The sequence below is a fragment of the Zootoca vivipara genome, chromosome 5 (assembly GCF_965207765.1).
Source record: "Zootoca vivipara chromosome 5, rZooViv2.hap1.1, whole genome shotgun sequence".
NCBI lineage: Eukaryota > Metazoa > Chordata > Lepidosauria > Squamata > Lacertidae > Zootoca > Zootoca vivipara.
Window position 1 is genome coordinate 86541197 of NC_142588.1, and position 25485 is coordinate 86566681.

Genomic DNA, 25485 nt, shown 5'->3' on the forward strand with positions numbered 1-25485 from the left:
ATGGGAAAATCCGGCCACTGTGTTTTCCCATGGTTTTTCACTTTCCCAAGTGGTAGGAAGTTATAAGCGCAGCTGCTACGCTTGCATTGTGAGATGCAGGTGCTCAGGACCTCTAGTGGCATGGGGGAGCAGACATAAAATAATCTTTAAAGTAGCACCAAGATGCCATTCCAAAATGATCCCTTCTTGCCCTCCAGCTACAAGACTACATCAGCCACCAATCAGAAGTATGGTAGGTAGAATGTGTGTGATAGCTGTTACGCACCAAACATCAAAATGTATCATTCCTTATTTATGCAAGTATCTTCTAGCCTCAGTGCCCATGAAGGAAGCATATTTGCATGTTAACTAACACATCACCTACAGAAAAGGTGGAAACTGGTGGTGCATCTAGGAAATCTTGGTCTCTCATCTTAATGGTCTTATAGTGGGCCCTCTGTGGAGTGATGTGTATTACTTCACTTACTTCAAGATTAGGTAAGCCAGCCCTGCTGTGTTCACTGGCTCTCCTGCTCATTCTGCTGAGCAGGGCCCTGGATTTCTTCCCAAAGCCGTACCTGTAAAGCATCACTGGTGGAAATGTCACCTGGTGCAAAACAAATGCTGATGGATTTGAACGGATTTTCTCAAATTGTAACCTATTGTAAAACAAACTGCACTTGAGTGCTGATCTGTTTCTGGGCCAAATTTTTAACATTGAAAGTCTTAAGCAGCCTGGATTTTGATTATCTGAGGGAATGCCTCCTCCTGTATGAGCCCTATCAACAATTAAGATCTACCACTGAGATCCTGCTAAAGATTTCATCATCTGTTGAGTCTAGATTGGACTCAAAAAGAAAAAGAGCCTCTTCTGTCATAGCCCCAGATCTTTGGAATGCCAAAGATGGCTCCATCTTTAGTTTTCTTCGAAATAAAGTCAAAATGTTTCTTTTCTGCCTTTTGATAGTTAACTTTATAAAATCTACTGTTTTATTTGTGGCATAGATTTGGTTTCGGATTTCAATAAGGTATACTGTTGATTTTTAGTTGTAAAACTATTTTGAAAAGTTACATAAAATGTTTTAAATAAAAATGCATGTTGAATTCTCCTCCATCCAAAGAGGTGGCTTCCAGGAATACTCATCTAAAGTACATTCCATGTAGTCCTAAACAGTGACACCTGCAATATTTCATGTGTTCTTTGTTCTTAATAGGTATGATGCAGCTATTGATTTGTTTACACGCTCTTGTGCTGGCTATTGTGTGGCTACTTTCATACTGGGAATTGGAGATCGTCACAATAGCAATATCATGGTGAAAGATGATGGGCAGGTAAAAATGTTTACAATGATTATGCCTTTCTATGTGCTAGTATTTGGGCAATGCAGAAGTTTCCTACCGTCATGCTTCTTATAATCAGGAAACACTTTCTGCCTCATATTGGCTTCTGATGAACCTTTTAAGCATCTGCCCTAAAAGTTCTGTGCGTTGCAGAGGCTTTAGGCTAAGATACATATCCATACTAAGTACTGGCCTAAAACACACCCAGTACCCCTGTGCAGCTGTGAGTATCAGTAGCAATTTTATGGTGGTGCCTTTGGAAAGTCTGTTCCCAATACTGAACTGTTCATTGCACTTCTGAGAAATCCCAGGTTCCCTTGGAACAGTGTGAAAGCTGCTGATGCAGGGCTGTTTTGCATATTGACTTTTGGAATGAAATATCAGATCAATATGCAGGTGGGAATATTCTATTCTCTTGGCTTTCCCAGATTACTAATAACCTAAAAATGCATTTTCTTTAAAGCTGTTTCACATTGATTTCGGACACTTCTTGGATCACAAAAAGAAGAAGTTTGGCTATAAACGAGAGCGTGTGCCGTTTGTCTTAACGCAAGATTTCTTGATAGTGATTAGTAAAGGAGCCCAAGAATGTACCAAAACAAGGGAATTTGAAAGGTGTGACATTTTATAATTGAAGTTTTAATTGAAGTTTAATTGTTATAAGCAAATCTTACTATATAATTAATTAGATATTATCTTGAAATACTGAAGGAAAGGGTGATGTTTCTACGGGGGGGGTGATATTTTGAGTGAACTTTTTTTATTTTTTATTGAATTTATATACCGCTCTGTACCCGCAAGTCTCAGACTGCTTCACAGAATATCAGGGCGGTTCACAGAATACAGAACTTTGTCGCTGCTACCTTAATTTTATATGCACAATGTGGATCATAACTTTCATTCATACGTTATTTTATTTAAAAATTATTGTAAGGGTTTTGAAATACAACTAGTGTAATAAAGCAAAGACAATGTAATCCTGGGGTGACTGAGAAGGTGACCACTGGGTGACCTTGGATCATGCAACATCTCTTAGCCCAGGCATCCCCAAACTTCGGTCCTCCAGATGTTTTGGACTACAATTCCCATCATCCCTGACCACTGGTTCTCTTAGCTAGGGATCATGGGAATTGTAGGCCAAAACATATGGAGGGCCGCAGTTTGGGGATGTCTGTCTTAGCCTAACCTACCTCACAGAACCCATGTACACCAACTTGAGCTCCCTGGTATATAAATGTAATAAGTAAACAGGGAGCTCCTGGAAAACATGGTGCACATCTAAAGAGCTACAAGCAACCAACTGCATGCACGCATGAGGATTTTGAAAGCATCCCACACACTCCAAACACATTTTCTCCAAAGAGGTTTTCCCTAAACACCATGGAATAAAACCACAAGCCATGTGTGTGGGGTTATTGGTTTATGTAGTGGGGGTTGCTCTTATTTTTATTAGGTATTTTTTGTTTTTATCATGTGTTTCTAGGTTGTGAACCACCCTGAAATCTACGGATGCAGGGTGGTATACAAATTTAATAAACAATACTCCTAGAATGGGAAATTGGCATGTTCCTCCTCATGTATATCTCAGAACGTGTAGCCTGTAACCTGTAATAACGGGCCAAGCAGAGCAGGAAATGCATGACCAATGTGCACAAATTATTAGATTCTGGATTTAGTAGTTTAAAAGGCCTTGTGTCCTTCATCTCCAGGTACTCTACTCTTAAAATGCCTGTATTTCCAGAACATATTTTTTGAGAAAGCTACATACAGTGAGCGGTATGCTTTTATGATGAAAATCATTGCACAAATTATTTTTTCCTCAATGTGAAAATAGTTTTTTTAATGCCACATAATAAAGAAATGTTGATAGCCTCGTGGCCTTTTCTGTTGATGGCATCATGGCCTTTTCAACTGTAAAGGTCAACTAGCAGCTGTTTCTATGTACTCCTTTTGTTTCATGGTCCTCAAAAACTGTGACATAGGTCTGATTGATATATTTTTTTTCTTTTTCTTTCCAAGGTTCCAAGAAATGTGTTATAAAGCTTATCTAGCAATCCGGCAGCATGCCAATCTTTTCATAAACCTCTTCTCCATGATGCTTGGTTCCGGGATGCCAGAACTACAGTCTTTTGATGACATTGCATATATTCGCAAGACTCTTGCATTGGACAAAACGGAGCAGGAAGCGTTGGAGTATTTCATGAAACAGATGAATGATGCTCATCATGGTGGCTGGACAACAAAAATGGACTGGATCTTTCATACAATCAAGCAACATGCCTTGAACTGAAACAAAAATGAATGTGCTGAAAAACTGATGACCCATTTTGTGGCTGTTTCACTGCACTGTTGGCAGTAAAGATTGGTTGCATCTTAATTGCACAAACCATGAACAGCATTTGAACTTGCAGCAAGATTAAAAAAACAACAACCTCAAAGCTATTTAAATACGTTAAACAGGGTTTCGGAACACTACAGACTGTATTACAAATACAACTTTTCCTGTATCTACAGTCATGTTATGCCTTAAGTCCAGGAAGGTATACTTCATAGATTTGTTTGTTTGATTGGGGAATCTGTGCCGAGCATTAAAACCAGTCGTTCACATGTTCCAGTTGGTCTGGTGAAAATTGGGCCCATGTAGGTTTGCAAAAGAAGGAAAGCTTAGCAATATTAATTGCTCCTGAGAGTTTTCCTCTCCCATGAACTCCAGTCAGTAAATTAGAGAAGATTGTGCCTTCTTAATGTCAGATATAATTGATGGATTTTAGAGTAGCAATTTTCATTTGACTATTTCAGACAAGTTATTAGGTGTAGATCTTAAGATTCTGCTGGACAGTATTACCGGTAGTAGGGTTTCAATGATCACCTCTCCCACCACCTCAAACGTCTGGCTAGTGGAGAGGATTGGGTTTAGTGCAACACTTTCAGATTTGATTTTTTTTTCTAACCTAAACCTCAGTACATTTTTTTCATGCATGTTTTTCAGAACCTAAAAAGAGGTGAGTTGTTAGAATTAAAGATTATTTTTATAAAGGTTATTTATATAACAGAAGCTATTAATATATAATACTTCCTTACATTGATTTGTCCAATTTTGTCATTTTAATTTTGTAGATCATTTCTCTAAGAGCCTACTTGTATAAGCCGCTAGGCTGATGTTGTGGTTTGTGGGATCATATTTAAAGATCCTTCTGCTGGTCTGGGGCATGAGTTGTCCATGTGTTCTTAGGCGTGACTCTAAGGCCCTACACCAAGCTCACTTCTGGCAGGAAGGGGTTAGGAACTTTCCAACAGGAAGCTTGGTAGAGCAGCATAGCTGCACCCCACTATTTAGTACGCTGTTTAGTTGCACCAGCACAAACTTCTATTCCTGTGGTTGACCCTCTATAACAAGGCTCATTTGTTTGCTTGGAAGCGGTTTTCTGTTGAAATCTGTGGGCTTCGTTTCCAAGTAAACACACTTTAAGACTAGAATGTCCAACTCCATTGTCTATAGCGTTCTCAAATTTTGATAGTGAGTTTAAGTCAAGCAACAAACCCTTGCTGAAATTCAAAATTGACTTGGCAGATCAATGGTAATCCTTTGCTTGGGACCAGGTCGATCAGTGGGAATGCAAAGACTTTGACTTTGACTTTGTCTAAGTGCTCCCAAGGAGCAACATTCTCTTGCAAAACCTCTTTGATTGGCTTTCAGTACTCTTGTTCAGCATAATCAGAAGAGAGACTTGCATGGATTAGGAAATGAGGGGAGGGGAAGACGAGTACCCTTCACCCTCTGCTTTTTCACCCAGTGCTGGCACACAGATTAAGATCAGTTATTGGAAAAGCTTTTGCTTCCACTAGTAACTGTTTTTACTTCCAACGGAAGTATAAACAGAAGGTTTTTACTTCTAGTGGAAGTATAAACAGAACGATAACTTGCAACAAATGCTTCCAGTGCCAATTTCAGCTCTGGTATTTTAGGGTGGAATGAGGCCCCACATGTCTTCCTTCAAATACTATCTCAGGCAATACTCTTCAAATGATATGCTGGGCATTTTGTTAATCCTGGACTTTGGAGTCCATCTCTGTCTTAGCCCTCTTTCTTGGACTGTTAAACAGAAGCTGCTTAATTGCAGTAACCAACATACTAGAAAATCACTGTATTTTCAATCTGATCACTAAATGGTCCTTTGTACTGCAAGAGACAATAGTCCATAGCATGCAGAGCTAGCAACCAATACTTTATACCTGTTTGTGTGCTTGTGTGTGTGTGCGTGTGTGTGTGTGTACATATATATATATACATATATATATATCTGTATATATCTGTCTTTAAAACAACAAAACTTATACAACTAGCAGAACCATTGGTACAACTTATTCCAAAATGTCTTTTTTAATAAGGCCAGGTATTTTGAGCCCGGGATATGTAAGGTGCCATTTCTTCCATAATAATGTTATTGTCTCACTTGACTCACAGCATCTGAAAATGTTTCAGAAATTTGGATATTTGAGTTCACTTGCCTTTTCTTCTGTCTTTCAAATCTAGGTATTACTTTGAGTGCAATACCAGTTTGAACATAATTTGCTGACGTTAGGTCATTATAAATAAATTTGTATAGACTTAATGGACAAGAGGCTATATTTCTTCAGCAAGATAAATATTAAGTAGGCTGCTTGTTGTTGAACTTGAAAGGGGAAAAACCACCCACCATGCTGAGTGTTCTTATTTTTGTGGATACAGATTTGCAGCTGCAGAGGTAACATAACTGTTACCAGGCAGCCCTGGTGAAAATTACAAATACACTCTTCTTGAAAACTAATATCGATACAAATAATGCCAAGTGGGTTTGTAGAAAAACAGCTAATGCTAGACTGATGGAAATAGAGACATATGAATTATCTGACTTGAGGTGGAGAGAAGACTGTTAGTCAAAAGTCACTGGATCCCAGCCAATGTGCTTGTTTTCTTCTCTGTGTTGCCTTGTATATGATTGTCATAGAGATAGATAGATAGATAGATAGATAGATAGATAGATAGATAGATAGATAGATATGAATGACTCTTAGGCTGTAGTCAACAGTTTTGCAGCTTTTGGGGATCTGCTCACTTGGGAATAATGATAAACTTCATGCTGTGATATTTTTATAAGAACATAGACCCTGTTTTATAACAAGTCAGTCAATGGATCCACCTAATTCATTAATTTTTATGTGAATAGGCAGCCCTGTCTAGGATTTTTTTTATTGTCCTTTCTTGAAACACCAGGGATTGAACCTGCAAACTTCTGCAGACAAAGCATGTGTTCTACCACTGAGCAGTGACCCTTTCGCAATCCATATCCTACTCATTTAGCAATTGTAATATATTTTACCATACAGAATATCATCATCTTTACTTGTGTTCTAGTTCTCCACACTTAAAAAAGGTCAATGAGCAATCTTGTCTGGTTACAGAAGCCTATGACATCATTTCTGGCAAGCTTTTGTTGAGTTCAGGTGGGTGGTTGCAAATTCTACCTTTCAAGACTATGAAGATTAAGGTTGGGTTTTTTTTTGCAGGGGTGGGGAATGCATAATGTCTGCTGAAGACTTAAACCATTTCAAGGCTTCTTGGAAAGTGCTGACCACCTAGTTCCTGGCTGTATGGTGCCAGCAATCTGAAGTACTTAGGAAGGAGATACACACACACACACACACACACACACACACACACACACACACACACAGCTGTTAAAATCTGCTGTTCCATTGATACTTCTGTGGTTGGGTTTGGGCCTTGAAGACGGGTATAATGGTCTAAAGATTCAAAATTGGGTTTAGTAAGTACAAAGTAAAACAACTTTTACTCTTTAAACACCTTGTAAGAAACCAGCTTTCTGGGAGTGATACTTTGAGAAGTGAGGGGCTGTTCCCCAACTAATGATGTTATTTCCCTGTCTTTTGCTTCCCTTTTTCTGAAGATGCTACTACCACAGCTTCAGTCCACCCACTAAAATTGCTTGGGGACCAATTCTGTTGCCATGAATACCACCTGCCGCACTTCTTCCAGAATTGGTCCCCAAGCAACCAACTGATACCCCGCAAAGGGCTGGCCCTTGGCCCAGTTGTTGACCTGACTAGCAGTCGATATATCATTTTTAAAAGGAGAACTGTTTTATTCCTACGGCTCTCCACATCTTTAGATAAAGAGTAGCCAGTATATGTGGTGAAAAGAAAGTTTTATAAACATGTTTTGCTACGTCAAAATCAAGTGATTTGTCATTACATGGGAAAGACAACAAGCCCATGTATTTTATGGACATGAATGAAAATTAGATGAAAGTAGTTCACTTGAGATGGGATTGTCCTTCTCTTAGTATTTGCTGTTTTTTAATGGAGAGCCATGTAAAACAGGAGTGTCTGCTGACATTTTTTGTTCCTTATAATCTGCATGCTCAGTGTTTGATCTCTGTATTTTTCTCCAGTTTTAGTGTCTGCACAGATTACAGACCATGGCTGGACCCGTCTATACAGAAGGAAAGCAAGAACCATGGTCCCACTCTGAATTCTTCCCCACCCAGCTACTTTTTGCTTTTTAAAAATTAAGAGATGGAAGATCTAATCACGACGCTTCATTGCCTCATCCAGTCTGGCCCTAAACTTACCTATTTTCTGATTTGGAGTCATATGTTACATTTTTCCAAACTTTCTTTGCAATAAATGTGATGCACTTTTCTCTCTTTGCTTGTGTAACTGGCTGTAACATATCAAGTAGGCTGGTTGCATAGATTACGCTTCCCCACCGCTTGAGAATAACCAACTTGCTAGGCATTTAAATGCTAGATGTAAATGATTCCAAAATTAAGATACACAGAGAGAAAGATTGGAGGGAATAATCTGAATTTTAAAGGATGTTCCAGTGATGAATGAGATCTTGAGTATTACTGAAGAGCTGTAAATAAAAACAACATAATATGAATATTTAAAGTAGGTGACTGCTAATTAATCTGAAAGTAACAAGCTTATTGTGAAACATTTCTACATGTAACATAGTAATGCATAGAGTTGCTGCATTTTTAGCTCCAATTTCCACCTACGTCAGTGCTAATTGACATTTAGCAGCTGTGGAGGCTGGTCCATTAGGGCATGTGGGCAACTGCCCCACCAACTACAGTCCGACCTAAGCCTGCCTTCCTTACATCCAGTCCAGGAGGTACCACAGTCCTACCATTGTGGACCTTAGCAGGGAGGAAGATGGGCGAAACTAGAATTAGTTGCCTCTAGCTCCACCCAAGTCCCAAGAGGACTAGCCACCAAGATAATCATACTCAACATCTATTTAGTGTCTTCTATTTGTTAGGTGCTGTATCAAGAGCCCTGCAAGCATGATGTGGATGAGACTGGATTGAAAAAGAGGGCAGTGCCATTTAACAACTATAGTAACTAGGGGGTTCCAACCATTGGGGGCCAGTGGGTATATCTGGAATTTTGAGAAAGGTCTGTGGGTGCCCGTCAGAAAATGGCTGTTGGGTGTGTAGAAGAGGCTGAGCCAGTGCACACAGGAACTGAGTCAGAAGAGCAAGCTATCTCCTGCATTGTGGGTTTTTAGGGAATATTTACTGAGACCTTTTGCAGGCACAGTAGGAGGTTCTGGTGGGCACCCTGAGGTCTGCGGGTGCTGCGTTGTCAATCCCTGACTTTGAGGGACACGAAAAAGGCAATAGAAGATAAAAGATGGACCAGAGTGATTTAATTACAGGTCTTTTTCTCTTTTTTTTAGAGGTGGTGGGACTTGAAAGAAGCAGAGGAAGCTAGCCAGAGCAACAGAATAGATTTAGAGGTGTGGCCATGGAAGAGTTAAAAGGGAATTGCAGAAGAATATGAATAATCTGAAAGGGGGGGGAATAGCATAAGCGAAGAGAGAAATAAATGGCTATGCTGCTTTTTGGCCAATACTGTAACTCTCAAACCACTGCCCTGGAATTTTGGTGAAGAGTGGTTAAGATTTTAATAATAATAACAATGTATGTGCATGGTTACATATAGGGGGTTAAGGGAGGGGTAGTATGTCTGGTGGAGGAAACATCATGCTCCTTCTGGGGTAGTTTACCCACCTTTGGCCACAGCATGCACTCTCCTATCACCTGTGGCTTCTAGAAGCTGTCAGCATGTAACAGCAGCCACCTGAACAGCAGATTGAGCAGACCCACAGCTCACCTGATCACCATCTCTGTCACTAGTGAGATGCATTGTATTTCTATTTGAATTTTAATAAATGTTTCTAAATTTGTGTCTATGAATATAAATTAGCCTATGGAGATTTATGTCCTCTCTCATTCTTTTTTGTAGGGTGAGGTTTTCTCTCTTGGAAAATATGTAAGTGGCCAACCTTTGTAGATTATATTAGCCCGTTTGTAAAACCAGGAAACGGTGATCACAACACACTGCCTTGGATTAAAGTGAAATGAGACTGCAGCATAGAAAGGGGCACTGCAGAAGCAAGATTCCTATGCAGAGCCTTCTCCTGCCATGGCTGTGATGCGATATGAGGCATGTTGTTTTAAAAAGCCCTTTGGCCTTGCACTGCTGTAGCACCTATGATCTAGCTATTACAAGTCTAGGTATGTAGATACAAGTGCAGTATAAGAATGCATGCAGAATATTTGCCTATTACAAGGAACAGCTTTAACAACTATGAGATGCTTTTAGTGGCCTTGCAGCTTCAAGTCCAACTGCCAAAGCTGGACACTGATCTGACTTCAACACACACCTCCTGCCATTGTTGGCACCTGTTTGTCTTGAGAGACAATGGAGTGTGCCTCTGGGGGTGAAGTCAAACCACTGTGTTAGCAGCACTGAAGTGACTTCCCTGGGGTACAAGCCTGGGCAGCATGTATAAAGGTCCTGGGCTGCCCAGATGACAACACTCCCATCTTGGCCTTGCTGATGAGGTCCAAAGGAAAGCAGAGCAATATGTTTCCTGGAGGTGTACAAGACGCCATCTGACTTAGGAGCTCCATTCTAGGTTTATGTAGGGTTTACTCCTTAGCCCAGGCATCCCCAACCTGCGGCCCTCCAGATGTTTTGGCCTACAACTCCCATGATCCCTAGCTAACAGGACCAGTGATCAGGGATGATGGGGATTGTAGTCCAAAACATCTGGAGGGCCAAAGTTTGGGGATGCCTGCCTTAGCCTTTTCTGCTGAAGATAATCCGCAAGGCAGCGGAGGTTTAGGATCAAGAGTTTTTCTTCTCCTAGATGGGCACCCTTCCCAGGTTGACTAGTCCCATCTGCCCCTCATTTCCCTCTACAGCATGAGCAGAAACCGCCTTCTTGACCGCTGGACCAACTATTGATTTCATCCGCCGGAGCCTGTCTTCACATGCAGGGAAAGTCCCTAACTCACTTAGGGGTTGAGACCCATTAGCTACCCTCACTTGGTTTAGCTGGCCAGTTGAAGCCGTTCCTGGGCTGTGGCTGCTGTCGCATGCTGGCAGCTTCTAAGAAACCACAGGTGAGAGCTGAGTGGAGGGTGGGGACCAAAGGTGGACAAACTACCTCAGGAGCGTGATGTGTCCACCACCAGCGGTACTGCCCCTCCCCTAATGCTCCATACACCACCTGCCATACACTTCAACCAACATTCAGGGATGTGAAATCTAGGTAATGGTCAGGCAACCATACAATTGCCTTGCACTCATTGGTGAATTAATTCCAACATTCTCTGCAACTACTCACATAATTGCTTCATCTCCTAGGCCAGGCTTCCTCAAACTCGGCCCTCCAGATGTTTTTGGCCTACAACTCCCATGATCCCTAGCTGGCAGGACCAGTGGTCAGAGATGAGGGGAATTGTAGTCTCAAAACATCTGGAGGGCCGAGTTTGAGGAAGCCTGTCCTAGGCCCTGGATCAGTGAGGGGGGATGAGGAATCTGCTTCTGCTGTCCCCTTGCATCTAGATTCCATCTCATTCTAGTAGTCAATGTTGCTCTGTTCCTTTAAGCTTACCTGATGTGAGCAGAGTGTTCATCTGTGGTGCCAATTCAGAACTTTAGAGCTGCTCGTATTGCCTGACATGCTGCTCTCTTCACCTCTAAAGCCCTCTCGGGCTGGCCTGACTGATAGACAGCTACCTGAACTTGAACTTCTGGCTCTGTCCCGTCATGATCTAACAATAAGTCACAGCAGAAGAACCCATCTAGCAAGCACCTCAGCCAGCGCCGTGCCCGGGCCTCTTGTTCTGCATCCAAACCTGGGTCTGGATCCACCTGCACAATGACCCCAACCAGAGCCACTGGGTTATAGTAGATGCAGTTCTTCAGCTTGTGCAGCATTTCGGCCAGTCGATCCAGTTGGTCCCACGACTTTAAGAAAGGGGCTCTGCACAGGAAGAAGATGAGCTGGGAGTAGATTCTTTCTTGTTGCCTGGAGCAGCCATTTTCATTCAGGACCTGGGGTCTCTCGGGCCTTTGGCTGGCTGCTTGGTCGCAGCAGATCACCGAGCTCGTCACATGGAAAGCTGGGATTGGGAACTTTGCAAACACCTCCTGGCGGAAGGTCTCCACCACTGCCTGGCTTTGTAGCTCCCCAAGCAAGTGCACATTGCCTCCCATCATAAACTGGAGAGTCACAAATTCCAGCTCCAGCTTTTCCTCGTGGGGAAGGTCAGATCTGGCAACAACAGCCAAGAGGTCCCTGACTAGTTTTAGACCTGCTTCTTGACCTTGGTTGTCCTGTTCTGCCATCTTCCCTTGCCCTCTTCCCGCTTGGTCTGTGATCTCTTCCCAGGATCTCCCAGCGTGTCTCAAGATCTTCCTATGGGTTCCTGTGGTCCACCCTCTGAATACATCTTGGCTTGCTCTAATTTGCTCAGTATTCCTTTTTGGGGCTTCTGTAGGCTGCTCTATATAATAATCTTCCTGCCCACCCTGAACCTGCTCCTTGATCTTTGGCCTGGCTCCTCCAGCCACACCTGTAACACACTCATGATCCCTGCCAATCTCTTCTGGGATTTCTTGCGGCATAGCTCCATCCAGCTCAGTGCTCTCTTCCTGTGGTTCTCCTTCCTGTTCTAGAATATTCTCCTGTTCACTTTCCTCCAGCTCTGTGAATTGCTCCTGAAGTGTTCCATCCAGCTGCCTGATGTTCTCCTCAGCATCCAACTCCTGCTCTGTTACCTCCTCTTGGATTCCTTCCTCCTGCTCCATTCCCCTTAGCTTCCTTCCTCCCCCTGTTCATTTCCCCAGATCCTCCCAACTCTGCTTTCTTGTTGCCTAGTCCTTAGGCAACCTTGTGTCATAATACACATTGACCTGACTCATTCAGCGCACATTAACATGTGTCACCCGCATTACTATCTCTTGAAGACAACTGCATGATAGTCCAAAAAATATGTTTTCAGACAGAGCATTTTCTGGACCTGTCTGAAAAGAAAGAAATTATGTCCCAGTATAATTGGAGAAATCAAAATAATCACAGGGTGTTTACTCCCATTGGTTGTTCTAGTTGGTTGTGTAAAAGACAGTGGGGGACTTGGGGCTCTCAAATTTCAGCAGTGCTCTGTGGGACACTAAAATTTTGCATCACCAGCCTCTTGTGCTCCATTCTACAGCACTGTTGTGGTGCCCCCTGCAGTGCGGCACCCAGTGCGGCCGAACTGGTCGCGCTACCCTAAAATCGCCTCTGTAAAATATGAAGCCCTAGTAGAGGATAGAGAAACGGGCATTAATGTATTGACAGCTGCCCATATTACAACCTGTCATAATTGGGAAAGATAAGGTCCCCAACGGGACCCAGGTGGCGCTGTGGGTTAAACCACTGAGCCTAGGGCTTGCTGATCAGAAGGTCGGCGGTTCGAATCCCTGCGACGGGGTGAGCTCCCGTTGCTCGGTCCCAGCTCCTGCCAACCTAGCAGTTCGAAAGCACTTCAAAGTGCAAGTAGATAAATAGGTACCGCTACAGCGGGAAGGTAAACGGCGTTTCCATGTTCTGCTCTGGTTTGTTTGTTTGTTTGGTGCATTTGCCAAAAAAGGCTCCCAGAGTGACTTACAGTCCAACATGGCCAAAGTGGAAAGAGGAAAATCTAAACTTGGGCACCAATTTCTAGACTGTTGTTTCTATAGTGACCAGCTGGCACTGTTCTAAGACAGGAGGTACATGATAGAGCTGGATCTCCAACAAAGCTGGTGAAATGAGTCCAACTTCTTATCTCTCCCATTGAGTCCGATGGAACGGCTGCCCCCAGGTAACAGTTGAGGGGAGAGAAGGCTTGAGGGAAGTCTGTCACTGCACAGCTGATTAAGTGAGCTCTGCTTTTCAGCTCTCCTACTGCTGGGATTTTAAATACAGGCAACAACCGTTTTGCGCAGGGTTTACGTTCCTGACCCCCACCCCCCACCCCCGGGTTTGTAGAGCACACATAAGTCTGCTCCACCCTCCCCTTTTTCCAAGTTGCTGTGATGTGCGCATGTGCAATCGAAGACATATTGGACAAGCGTAAGACATCGTTGCCTGTATGATAAAATTACACGAACCTCATCAGAGTATGAGAAGGGCAGTAATGTAGTACAGTAGTTGATTTATGGAAAAGTGGAATATGTTCAAAACGCATTGGTGCAACACAGTACAGGAAAATGCAAACATACGCTCTCAACATGTAAGTCACTTAATTTTTTAATATATAAATACACTGATTGGATAAAATGGCAATATTGGAACATATTTGCACTTCTCATCAGATTAAAAATAGGAATGCTAAAAAAACCTTAGAATAAGCAATCATTAAAAAAAATTGATAAAAAAGTAAACATTGATAGAATTAAAGCTATATAGTTTATATAACTATGAATTATGGTGCTGGAGGAGACTCTTGAGAGTCCCATGGACTGCAAGAAGATCAAACCTATCCATTCTTAAGGAAATCAGCCCTGAGTGCTCACTGGAAGGACAGATCCTGAAGCTGAGGCTCCAATACTTTGGCCACCTCATGAGAAGAGAAGACTCCCTGGAAAAGACCTTGATGTTGGGAAAGATTTGAGGGCACAAGGAGAAGGGGACGACAGAGGATGAGATGGTTGGACTGTGTTCTCGAACCTACGAGAATGAGTTTGACCAGGCTGCGGGAGGCAGTGCAAGACAGGAGTGCCTGGCGTGCTATGGTCCATGGGGTCACGAAGAGTCGGACACGACTAAACGACTAAACAACAACAGTTTATATACCTGTACAGAACTCGCTCATACATTTTCATTTTCAGCATGTGGGCAAAACAGGAGCAAATCCGTTAAATGCTTAAAATGAATGCAATTAAAGATCACAGTTAACCCCGCGTGCTGAAAATGAAAGCGTGTAGGCGAGTTCGCATAAAGGTGTGAAGGGGACGTCACCCGCCCTTTCCCACATTTATCAGAACGAGGTGGCGAGAGTCCCGGCGGGTGCCTAGAATGGACTGTACCACTTCGGACCGCAGCTGGGGTGAGGAATTTTTTTTATTTTAAAAAATCTGAACGTAAAAGAATCCACAACAGAGAAACACAAAAACCCTCCCGCCTCTTGATGCAAGCGCGCCTATTTTCACCTGCAAAGAGTTGCTGTGTTGACACAGAGGCGGATTCAAAAACTGCCATCTAAAAATGGTACAGCCCCGCTAACCACCGGCATCCTAGGACACACCTCCCTGCCTGGGTGTGTTAGATCGGCCGGTCTCACCGCGAGGCCCTCAGGGGTCGCGGCGTCGACGCCCGCATGCGCCCAGCTGCGTCGGGGGCGGGGCAACATGGCGCGCGCGCGCTCCGTCCCTCCCCTCCCCACCCCGTCTTCCGTTGCGGCGGCGGCGTCGCGTGTGTGAGGCGCCGCTTGCGGCCTGCTGCTCAAGGTGAGTCCTGTGGCGCGGAAGGCGTGGGGTAGGTGTGGGGAGGGAAGGAAGGTTTCGCCCCCTTTTTCCTCCAGATATCCTCCTGCCACTGGAAGGGGGAGAAGGGAAGAAGGAAATCCCGCTATTATTTCTTCCTCTTCTTCTTCTCCATGGCACGCCACCCCCAAACTCTGAGGCAACTCGAGCTCCTTAATTCTCTTCAGCTTTGTGGGATTGTAGGAGGCTCGTTAGCTCCACACACACTCTAATCATCATCATCATCTTCATCTGCAGGATGGACCCAGGCGTGATTACGTCCATCTGTTTATTCTCTCTTGTCAAGGGGATCCATCCCATTATGAACGTGCCTCTCGCCTTCTGAGGGGGGTAGCCAGTTATTGTAGGGCGGGGGGAAAGCAACGTGTGGCTATGTAAAACCGCCCTGGGATCCTCGACCCAGTTAATCGATGAATGGTAAATGGCAGCAGCGCGCAAGACATCCTAATTCTAAGCCGGGGAGCGATTTAGAAACAGATTTAGGACAGATTAAAAAAAATTCCTCATACTATGAAACTTACTTTCCCAAGAATGACTTTAAGAAGATGAGAGGGTTATCAATGGCCATTGTGGCTGTGCTCTACTGGCACAGTTGGAGGTACCGGTAGCAATGCTTCTGAATATCAGTTGCTGGAAACCAGGGGAGGGGAGAGTGCTTTTGTGCTCACTGTAGTGCTATCTGGTTGGCCGCTGTGAGAACAGGATGCAGACTAGATACGCTGTTGATCTGATCCAGCAGGCTGCTCTTATGTGTTGAACCCACTTGTGCTAAGGAAAAGGAAAGAGGCAGGTTAGAGGATCTACTTTTTACCTCTTCCATTGCCCATCATTTCTGCAGTCTACACACTTCTTAAGGCAGGGACATATGTGTGTGTTTGTGGTGTGTGTGTGTGTAAGTGTAAGAGGAGGCTTTCATAGGGTGGAGGGCTGGCAGTTTTTATTTCTTATACTTATTCCTGGTAGAAATGTACCTTGTGAGAAGACCTGGGATTTGTTTTCTGGGATTTGGGATAGGTTTATTTGGAATAATGGAAGGGCACCCATTCTAGAATCTTTTGGTTCCTTGTAACACTTGCAGGAGGATTCTTGTGCAGCATATATGTCCTCAAAGCATATGAGGTGGAACTGACATGGAGAAAACAACTGTATCTTTTCAGATATCAAGTCATGATTGATGGGCACTTTTTTAAAAAAAAGAAAAAGTTATATCTTACTTTTAAAAAATGCTCCCTGCAAGTAGATATTTAGTTCACTGTGCTAAAACACTTATCCTTGATTTATGTTTTACTTGACAGGAGACTTTTATTTTGAGAAACGTTTAAAAAATAGTTCCCCTCTGGTATTTGAGATGGAATGCTCCATTCCATTTCCTGGGATTCAAACAACGTCATTCTGCTTAATGTGTTGTCCAGATGTGAAGGTATTGATAGCAGTGTTCGAAACTCCCATCCTTTTGGCGCATTTTGTGACGGAATTTCATTCGTGCAAGCAGTTTCTGAGCTCTGGGCGCTGTACTGCACCTAGGACTGGAGAAGAGACCCTCTGAAGAATATTAGGGGGGTGGGCAGGGAAAGGTCTAGACCAGGCATCCCCAAACTGCGGCCCTCCAGATGTTTTGGCCTACAACTCCCATGATTCCTAGCTAAGAGGACCAGTGGTCAGGGATGATGGGAATTGTAGTCCAAAACATCTGGAGGGCCGAAGTCTGGGGATGTCTGGTCTAGACCATGTGAAATCAAACAAAATACTTTTGCTGCAGTTCATTCATTTTCAGCTTTGTATTATTGTTATTAAAAAGTGTGCCTAGACATTCCGTTGTTGCTCTCATAACCTAGGTTTAAGGTGCCATTTAGCTCATAGTTTTCATATCTCAGTTTCTAGCGCTGATTGATGGGGAGGGCAATAGTCACACATACTCCAAAACTGCTCCCCTCCACTGAGAGGGAGCTTTTGGCGAATGGGAGGGAAAACTGCCAAGTCACATTTACAAGTTAAATATAGCATATGGAAATATATCTGTTTTGGGAAAGAAACTAAAATCACAATCCTCAGGAGCAAGTGCTGTTCTTATTTTCTGTTTTCTCAATTCTTTACCGTATATCTCGCATAAAATCAATCTCATTCCCATTCTTTTTAAATGCTGGTGCTTTGTCATTTATAGGTCTGGTTCACACATCAGACTAAGTAAACCATGGCTTAGTATGAATGCATGAGCTCCCAGAGAGAAGAGCCACTCCTCCCCAGTTGTTTTACTGCTGCACTGAGCTAAACCATAGTTTGGACTAGATGATCCTTGGGGTCCCTGCCAACACTACAATTATATGAATTAAACTCCTTTTCGGATTTAACCATAATATTCTTAACAACAAATGCAAAAGAAAGATCAGGAAAAGCAAAATAATCTTTCACTTGACTGATTTACTGCTTGTCCGATATGTGTGCCTCTTGTACGTCTTGCCATTAAATCTTCAACAGGTTTCTTTTAAAAAAGTTCACAAGATATTAAAAAGGTGGCTTGCTCTAATTTAAATAATTTGGTAGGGGAATTTATGAGTACCTGTTTTTGATGAGTATGTATTTCATGTGATCATCATGCCCTTATGACCTACTGTTCATGGAGTGGGGCATGAAATCCAAGTTCGGTCAGCCATTAAGTACGGTAGATGGAAAATTACTTTCTTTTGCATAAACCTATTTGGTTGGCACACATTATTCTTAAATCAGTATTTTAATTGAGTGTTACTGCAGTCGTAGAAGAGGTACAAGCTGGAAGGAATAGAAAGCCAGCCAGAGCACAAAGATTTGCCCATTTTCACATACTGCTTACATAGTTTCAAATTTATCTTCTCAACCATGACTGTTGCTCTGTAATGAAAACTTGTTCTTTTAAAGATAAAACTGAATTTTCAGAAATTCAGACTGTGAGACAAAGGAGTCTTGGCCTAACTCTTGCAGTAGGCCCTGATCCCTGAACTTGGTGACCTAGGACCCTTTTGAAGAACACTCTCCTTCATGTCTCTCTAGGCAACAGGACAGAGAGCTCTTACAGAGACTCTGTGCTCCAGAATGCATCCCTTGCTTTCAATTAAATAACCTCCAGCTGACTGGTTATTTCTGGGTTTGCCAGAGGCAACACTCTTGCAACTGTATTGTCTCACAGAAATTCTTCCAGTCAGCCAAAGGTCAGACATTTGAGCTGGAATGGTGCATGAGGCCATATGGGTCAACTAGTACTTGATCAGGAAGCCTGTGTCTATAAGTAGTTTCAGAGTACATTGAGTATATTGGGAAAGATCCAAGAATATGTACGGTAGGTTTTTTTCTCCAGGGACAGCCCCTAGTGAGCATTGCAATCCAGATGTGCATGCTACAACCCACCCACCCCTTTTGCTGATCCAGTGCTGCACTGTGTCAACATTGTCAATTGATGAGGAGCCAGTGCATATCTCTACAGCAACACAAGTTTTCAAAGTTAATCCCCAAATTAATTTTGTCTGGTCCTAATTCTCGGTTAATGCCTTATGCTGATGACTAATGTGAATATGATTATAGCTGAAGTTCAGGGAATAATACTTTGGGTGGAGCAATGCCACATTTCAAAAAATACGTATCATCAACTACATTGGCTTAAGAGTTACGGCAGACACATCGAGATATGCTTTCTGTTTTCAATTTTTAAAAATGTTGAATAGTGCACACCTGGTTATTTAGGACTTCAGGCATGGTAAAGTCAAGAGCAGGATTAGTAATTTGAAAATCTTACTAGTACTGACTTCCCTAAGACCACCTAGTGACTTGTTGGCAGGGGTGATATTTAAAACAGGCACTTTGTGAATCACTTGATCTCATAGTTTCTATACAACACCAGCTTGCATGTCACATAAGAGAGCCTACTCCTTACAGATTATCTCTCTGACTGAACAGAAATTCCCTGTTGAAAATATTTCCATCTTTGAGAATATCCTAATTTGACTCTTGGCTCTTTTTGTGAACTACGTTGTGTTCACCTGCTGTTAAAGTTATTCTCCAGTGAACTTACACTCATTCACAAAGTGCCCTGGTAACATTTCTAATTTGTGAACTGGGAATGTGAAATGCATTTTTGTCTGCTGTAGTAGAAACTTAGTTTCTAAGAAGCCGCAAGCACCCGCAAGTAACCCATTCTGGTACTTCTGGGTTGCCACAAAACATAACACAAAAAGACGCAACATGAAGCGGACGCAACACGAGTTATGACTGTAAAGCCAGCAGTTACCCACTCCTGGTGTGTATTATACAAGGCAGCACCTCTTCTTTAAATCTCTGCCTATATGACTGATTAATATTTCAAAGCAAGGAGATTCTAGTCCTCAAATTGTTGTTAATTAATTCATTGGTCTCCTTCCACATGTGTCTCAAGGTAATTTACAAACAGATCATAAGAATAGTTTGCGCTTTGCATAGTTCCTCTAATCTGATTAGGTTTCTTTTGATGCTTGCTTTATTTCTTCCTCCAGATGTTTCCTCTGTTGTAAGAAGTTGTATAGTTGACAGTTCTTCAGCTTCTAATGAAGAGTTTGTCTCATAAGTTGGAAGACCCAGTTCTTTTCCTCACATTTTATTATGTAAACCCAGGGAAGAACATATCTAATATCTAATTAAGACCAATTTGAAAATAACACAAGAATAGACCCTTGGTTGTAAAATGACATTCAGCAGTTTTTCAAAGGGGGAAATGGTGAGAGAACTGCCTCATCTTTTTCTGTCCAGTCATATTACTTTCAATTCCAAAGGTGAGATTAAAATTGTTTGACATTGCAATGAAAGTTTCATTTCTTTTCCTTCAGGGGAGGGCAGCATCAATGACAAACATGCATTTTGACTAGCTACAAAACTAGGCAAAATGTGTTGGTCCCTGAGAAAGGAAATCCTTCAACAGCAAAGCAGCCACAGTGGATTCATAACTATGTTCCCCTGTTGTTCTTCTGACGTTGATACATAGATAGTATCCTCACCAGTGTTTTCAAATAGCACATTAAGTGCTGCTGGCCCAAGATCTCTCAGTCTGGCTTCAAGCAATTTCCCCCTCCCTCACACGGCAGTTGTGTGCAACACAGCCCACACGGTTCAGGACGGGGGCCCAACCCTATGGAGAGTGTTTTTTCAAGGGAGGAAGAGAAGAGAAAGATTGGTTATGAAAGTTGCCTTGCTTGTGCAACTAGTGGATAAAACTTTTTATTTTCATTGCTAAGCTAAACTACACTAATGCCCAATATGGGCACCTACATATAATAAAGGCGTGCAACAAGGAATACCCAACATTGCAGATAAATTACATAAAAAATCAATTGCAGCAATCTAACACCTACAAACCAGCACAAACTAATCTAAATAGATGGACCTTTCACCCTGAAAAATCCTGTTGTGACTGACAGGTGTCACAAAGTCTTCCAGTGACAAACAATGTCTAGTTTTTGGAATAATTTGTTACTTAGAGCCTTAAGACTTGGCAAATATCATCTTGCTGATCACGTTGATACACAGCAGGGGTGGTTAAATTATTGACTTGTGTTGTGCGTATATATTTTCCCGTCTAACTAACTGTAAAGGAGCTTATCAAGTTTATCATTTTTCTTTCTGTTCTTTCTGTTCTTTTTTATTTCAATTTGTTTAGACTGAAGCAAAATGAATGAACATCCAAAGAAGAGGAAAAGGAAGACTCTACACCCCTCACGCTATTCAGGTAGATCAATATGTTTATCTATTCCATTTACAGAAAGCTATTAGTTATCTTTTGAACAAAGCTACAAAGCTAAACAGTTACAAGATACATTTTGAAATGGGTGGGTAAAGAAAAGTGTATTTTTTCAAAACTAAGCATCAACTAGGACATATATCTTTCCCTATTCCCGCTTATTTAAAATGTACCAGTTTATTGAATCTGCAAAGCATGTGTTTATGCATATAATATATGTAGTTATAATGTTGTACGTTCAGTATAAAAGCTGCAAACCTTTATGGTTCTCGATTACAGTATGACTGAAATAGAAGTTTGTCCAGAAACTACAGTGCTGTGTACAACACACAGTAATGCTCATTGGTGTCTGCAGTAGCACCACTGCTGTCACCATGGTATCAAATAAGGAGCAAAAGGATTTCTGTCCACTGTGTTAGCATTGTTGCTTCTAAGAGAAATATGCTAAATAATAATTTATTGTCTAGGCTATTCTGAGAAAAGGCAAGGTGATGGATTGAGGATTCAGAGCCCTCTGTCCTATAAAGCCATAACTGCCACCGAAATACCATCCATTTACAGTATTTCTGGATTCCTTTGTTAACCTTGTTAATTTATTTACTGCAGGGAACTGAGCATAAGAACACAATGTCCTTGATACTGTCATACTTTGGAAATAAACATTGCTATATAAGTTCTAAATACTGTTTTCAGCATTGGTCATCAGTGCAAAGTATATCAGTTGTAGTTTCTGTACATTGCATCAGAAAGCAGCAAAAAAAGTGTGTCAAGCTAATGCTTGCTTTTCCTTCTAACTGTCTAGATTCTTCAGGCGTCCCAAAATACATAGACAATAGTGGCATATTTTCTGACCACTGCTACAGTGTGTGTTCTATGAAACAGCTAGACTTGAAGGTTTCTGATAATCGAGGTAAGGTTTAGCATCTTGCTTTTTAATTCACATATGTGATCTCCTTGTCCATAACTCAGTAGAACTTGGATTGGTCTAGTACAAAGCTAATATTTCTATCCATTGTACTTTGATACATTTTTGTCAGGCACATTAAAATGGCAAAAGAAAAAAAACTGTGCATCTGATTTTCATCTTGCATATCTTTTATACCCTTTTTGCAGATAAACCTGCCAATAATGGAATTTTTAAAGACACATGCGAGTCTCCTATCTTCAATGACAGCTTAACTGAAGAAGAGAAACCACTGGATATTCAGACTGTAGAAATTTCTACTACTGAAGTCCAGGCTGTTGAAGTTCATGACATAGAAACTCAAACTATTTCCCCGGAGAAGTTTGAAGCGGAGGAAGCTGAGGAAATCCCAGTTGAAACCTGCAAAGTGCTTGAGAAAAACCCTCCTTTGAATGTTACCATTCAGCCAAAATGGCCTCTCTTACGGGCCAACAGCAGTGGCTTATACAAATGTGAGCGTTGCGCATTTAACAGCAAGTACTTTTCAGATTTGAAGCAGCATCTTGTCCTGAAGCACAAGGCATGTCCTGAGGGCCACATCTGCCGGGTATGTAAAGAAACGTTCTCCTCTAAAAAAGTGCTTATTGAACACTTAAAAATCCATGAGGAAGATCCCTACATTTGCAAATACTGTGACTACAAAACGGTAATGTTTGAGAACTTGAGCCAGCACATAGCAGACACACACTTCAGCGACCACCTTTACTGGTGTGAGCAATGCGACGTCCAGTTCTCCTCCAGCAGTGAGCTGTACCTCCATTTCCAGGAGCACAGCTGTGATGAACAGTACCTGTGCCAGTTTTGTGAACATGAGACGAGTGACCCCGAGGACTTGCACAGCCATGTGGTGAATGAGCATGCAGGCCGGCTGATTGAGCTGAGCGACAGCTACCACAGCAGGCAGCAGCAAGGCCAGTACAGCCTGGTCAACAAAATCAGCTTTGACAAATGCAAGAACTTCTTTGTGTGCCAAGTATGTGGCTTCCGCAGCAGGCTTCATACCAATGTCAACCGGCATGTGGCAATTGAGCACACCAAAATATTCCCCCATGTTTGTGATGACTGCGGGAAGGGCTTTTCAGGCATGCTGGAATATTGCAAACATTTGAACACTCATATGTCAGAAGGGATTTATTTGTGTCAATATTGTGAATATTCAACAGGGCAGATTGGAGACCTCAAAATTCACTTGGACTTCAGGCATTCGGCTGAATTGCCTCACAAGTGCACTGATTGCTTGATGAGATTTGGAAATGAAAAAGACCTTTTAAGCCATCTTCAAATTCATGAAATCGCTTGATTGTTGTTGTTGTTGTTGTTGTTGTTGTGTGTGTGTCCCTGTGCCCCATCTAGCTCAGAATATTAGAATTTAAACATGTTTTCCACATATGCTGTCCTTGAATGAACTTCAAATGAATCTACTCCTAAGTCACTAGGAAAGAATCACTATAGGCAGAGGCCTACTTGTGATGTAGCCCTACTTGTGTTCAGTAATAAACCCTGGCTTTAATGGAACCCAGGGTTTTGAATTCGCAGCCTTGTAGGGTGAGCTGGCTGCAGACCCAACCCACCAGCTTTCTTTACACACACTATGCAGATTGTTCAAGAAACATTCAGTGAATTTTCAAGCAGTACAATCAGTGACTTCATCTCTGCATTTTTGGGTCTCCTGACCAGGATTTCTGCAGGTAGAAAATAAGCACATTAGCGAAAACAGCTGTTGAGTTGGAGTGGGAGGGGGAAGTTGTGTGTGTCAGTGAACCTGTTAATGCATAATAGCATGTGCAGTTGGTGTATGAAGATAACATAGTATAAAGTTGTTTTGTACCTGGGGGGGGGGGACAAAAATAAATACTCAGATATGTGTATGTCATTTGTGTTCCGTACTATTATCATCAAGCGGCAGGTAGAGATGAGTAGATTCATATAGGACGCCACAAAAAGTTCCACTTTGTGAGCAGAGAATATTATTTATATGATTGAAAAACTGTCCCTTAAAATCTGGCAAGGGGAAGATTTAAGGCAGGCATCCCCAAACTGCGGCCCTTCAGATGTTTTAGCCTACAACTCCCATGATCCCTAGCTAAGAGGACCAGTGGTCAGGGATGATGGGAATTGTAGTCCAAAACATCTGGAGGGGCGATTTGGGGATGCCTGATGGCATGAATATCTACCAGTATCTAGAGGGGGATCTGCTCATAACAGTACTGTATAGGCATTAAGTGGCAATATCTGTGTTTGAACCAAAATGGTCTCACATTGAGATCAGGAGAAAATGTAGAAGTACTGAAGTTGAGAGCTGACTTGAAAGTTTGCTCTTGTTCTGGACACTATGTAGATGTCAGTAAATTGGAAAAACAGAAACAGCTTCTACGCAAGTCCTCCATTTGCCACTTTCATGTTTCATCTCCTTGTTCTGCTACCATCACTTCCAAGTGGGAGTCATACACATATGGCTGTGTCTCGCACCAGTGATGTGGGATAGCAGATTTTCCAGTGCTTTATTTTTCTGTGGAAAACCTGTTCCATGCCACTTGCAAATAAATATTATGTAAGCCCCAGTACAGTGTGGTGGAGGGGAAGTTGTTCTGTTGGGCATCTCCTTAGCACTACTTTAAATACGACCAATATACAATTACAGTGGTGCCTCGCTAGACAAAATTAATTCGTTCCACGGGTCTTTTCTTATAGCGAAAAATTCGTCTAGCGAATCCCATAGGAATGCTTTGAATTTTTTTTTCCCATAGGAACGCATTAATTGAATTTCAATGCATTCCTATGGGAAACCGCGATTCGCTAGACGAATTTTTCGTAAAACGCTTTCGTCTAGCGAGGTAACCTCCACTCGAAAAATCCTTTCGTTAAGCGGAAATTTCGTTAAGCAGGGCATTCGTTAAGCGAGGCACCACTGTACAGGCTGTCTGGAAGCCTCTATAAATACATAACATGGTAAAAAGGACTATAAAACTAAGTTCTTTTCTGTAGTCAAGACCTTCAACGAGTGTACTGAGTTTGACTAATGTGGATGCAACCTAAAACAACCGTCTCAAAAGCCATCACATTAGCAAATGAAACCAGTAGATAATGCAAGTGTAAAAGTAGATAGCAAAAAAATAACAATTTAATTGTGTTAATGATTTGATTGTTTCTTTGATTGTCCCTGAATCTTCCCACCACACTTGCCATCCTCTCCTGCCATACCCTTTGAGAAACCCTGATGTAGGGGGGTCTTCCACACTGATCTTGGGGAAGTGAAATTATGCATGCCTCAAAAAAGGTGCTGTGTATATGAAAAGTAGATATATATGCACATGGAGGGGTTAGTTAAGAGGGTTGAAAAAATTAAATTCTCAGTAAAATTGCTTTCTGGAAGCAAAGGAAGTGTTTCCTGCTGCTTGAGGAAGTGCTCTGGGACCATAAACCATTAAAGTGCAATGTAGCTCTTTGAATTCTGGACCTACCATGATAAGACTGATGAAAACACCATGTATCTAGTGTTCGAAACTCCCATTGTTCCAGGCGCATTTTGTGACGGAATTTCATTAGCGCGAGCAGTTTCTGATCCCTGGGCGCAGTACTGCACCTAAGATTT

At 42.1% G+C, this 25485-nt stretch overlaps 3 protein-coding genes across 4 annotated transcripts in view; 2 read left to right on the plus strand and 1 right to left on the minus strand.

Annotated features, from left to right (window-relative positions):
* Window positions 1-9593, plus strand: part of PIK3CA (phosphatidylinositol-4,5-bisphosphate 3-kinase catalytic subunit alpha) — a 50647-nt gene extending 41054 nt beyond the window's left edge. The window contains exons 20-23 of one of the 2 annotated variants that reach the window (XR_015949904.1): window positions 1194-1311; window positions 1784-1935; window positions 3340-3860; window positions 7773-9593. Coding sequence is in view for 1 of the 2 variants with exons in the window: in XM_035132836.3 (XP_034988727.1) it covers window positions 1194-1311; window positions 1784-1935; window positions 3340-3610 (541 nt within the window). In the remaining variant the exon portion in view is untranslated. Of the gene's footprint in view, window positions 1-1193; window positions 1312-1783; window positions 1936-3339; window positions 5934-7772 lie in introns of those variants that run through there. The other variant, XM_035132836.3, reaches the window with a different exon arrangement.
* Window positions 9594-11331: 1738 nt separating this feature from the next.
* LOC118093946 (uncharacterized) lies at window positions 11332-12495 on the minus strand. The gene has a single exon (XM_035133811.2). The coding sequence runs from the start codon at window positions 12493-12495 to the stop codon at window positions 11332-11334; it is 1164 nt and encodes a 387-aa protein (XP_034989702.2).
* A 1813-nt stretch (window positions 12496-14308) lies between these two features.
* ZNF639 (zinc finger protein 639) lies at window positions 14309-23761 on the plus strand. Its single transcript, XM_035134151.3, has 4 exons — window positions 14309-15159; window positions 20849-20917; window positions 21732-21839; window positions 22043-23761. The coding sequence occupies exons 2-4, from the start codon at window positions 20860-20862 to the stop codon at window positions 23191-23193; spliced, it is 1317 nt and encodes a 438-aa protein (XP_034990042.1). The 5' UTR covers window positions 14309-15159; window positions 20849-20859; the 3' UTR covers window positions 23194-23761.
* The last annotated feature ends 1724 nt before the right edge of the window (window positions 23762-25485 follow it).

What these genes read in the sequence shown, in the direction of transcription:
- LOC118093946 (XM_035133811.2), bottom strand. Translation starts at nt 12,495, where the DNA reads ATGGAGCAGGAGGAAGGAATCCAAGAGGAGGTAACAGAGCAGGAGTTG.
- ZNF639 (XM_035134151.3), top strand. Translation starts at nt 20,860, where the DNA reads ATGAATGAACATCCAAAGAAGAGGAAAAGGAAGACTCTACACCCCTCA. An exon ending in ACACCCCTCACGCTATTCAG is followed by an intron (nt 20,918 to 21,731) that starts GTAGATCAATAT and finishes CTAACTGTCTAG; the next exon opens with ATTCTTCAGGCGTCCCAAAA. An exon ending in GAAGGTTTCTGATAATCGAG is followed by an intron (nt 21,840 to 22,042) that starts GTAAGGTTTAGC and finishes CCCTTTTTGCAG; the next exon opens with ATAAACCTGCCAATAATGGA.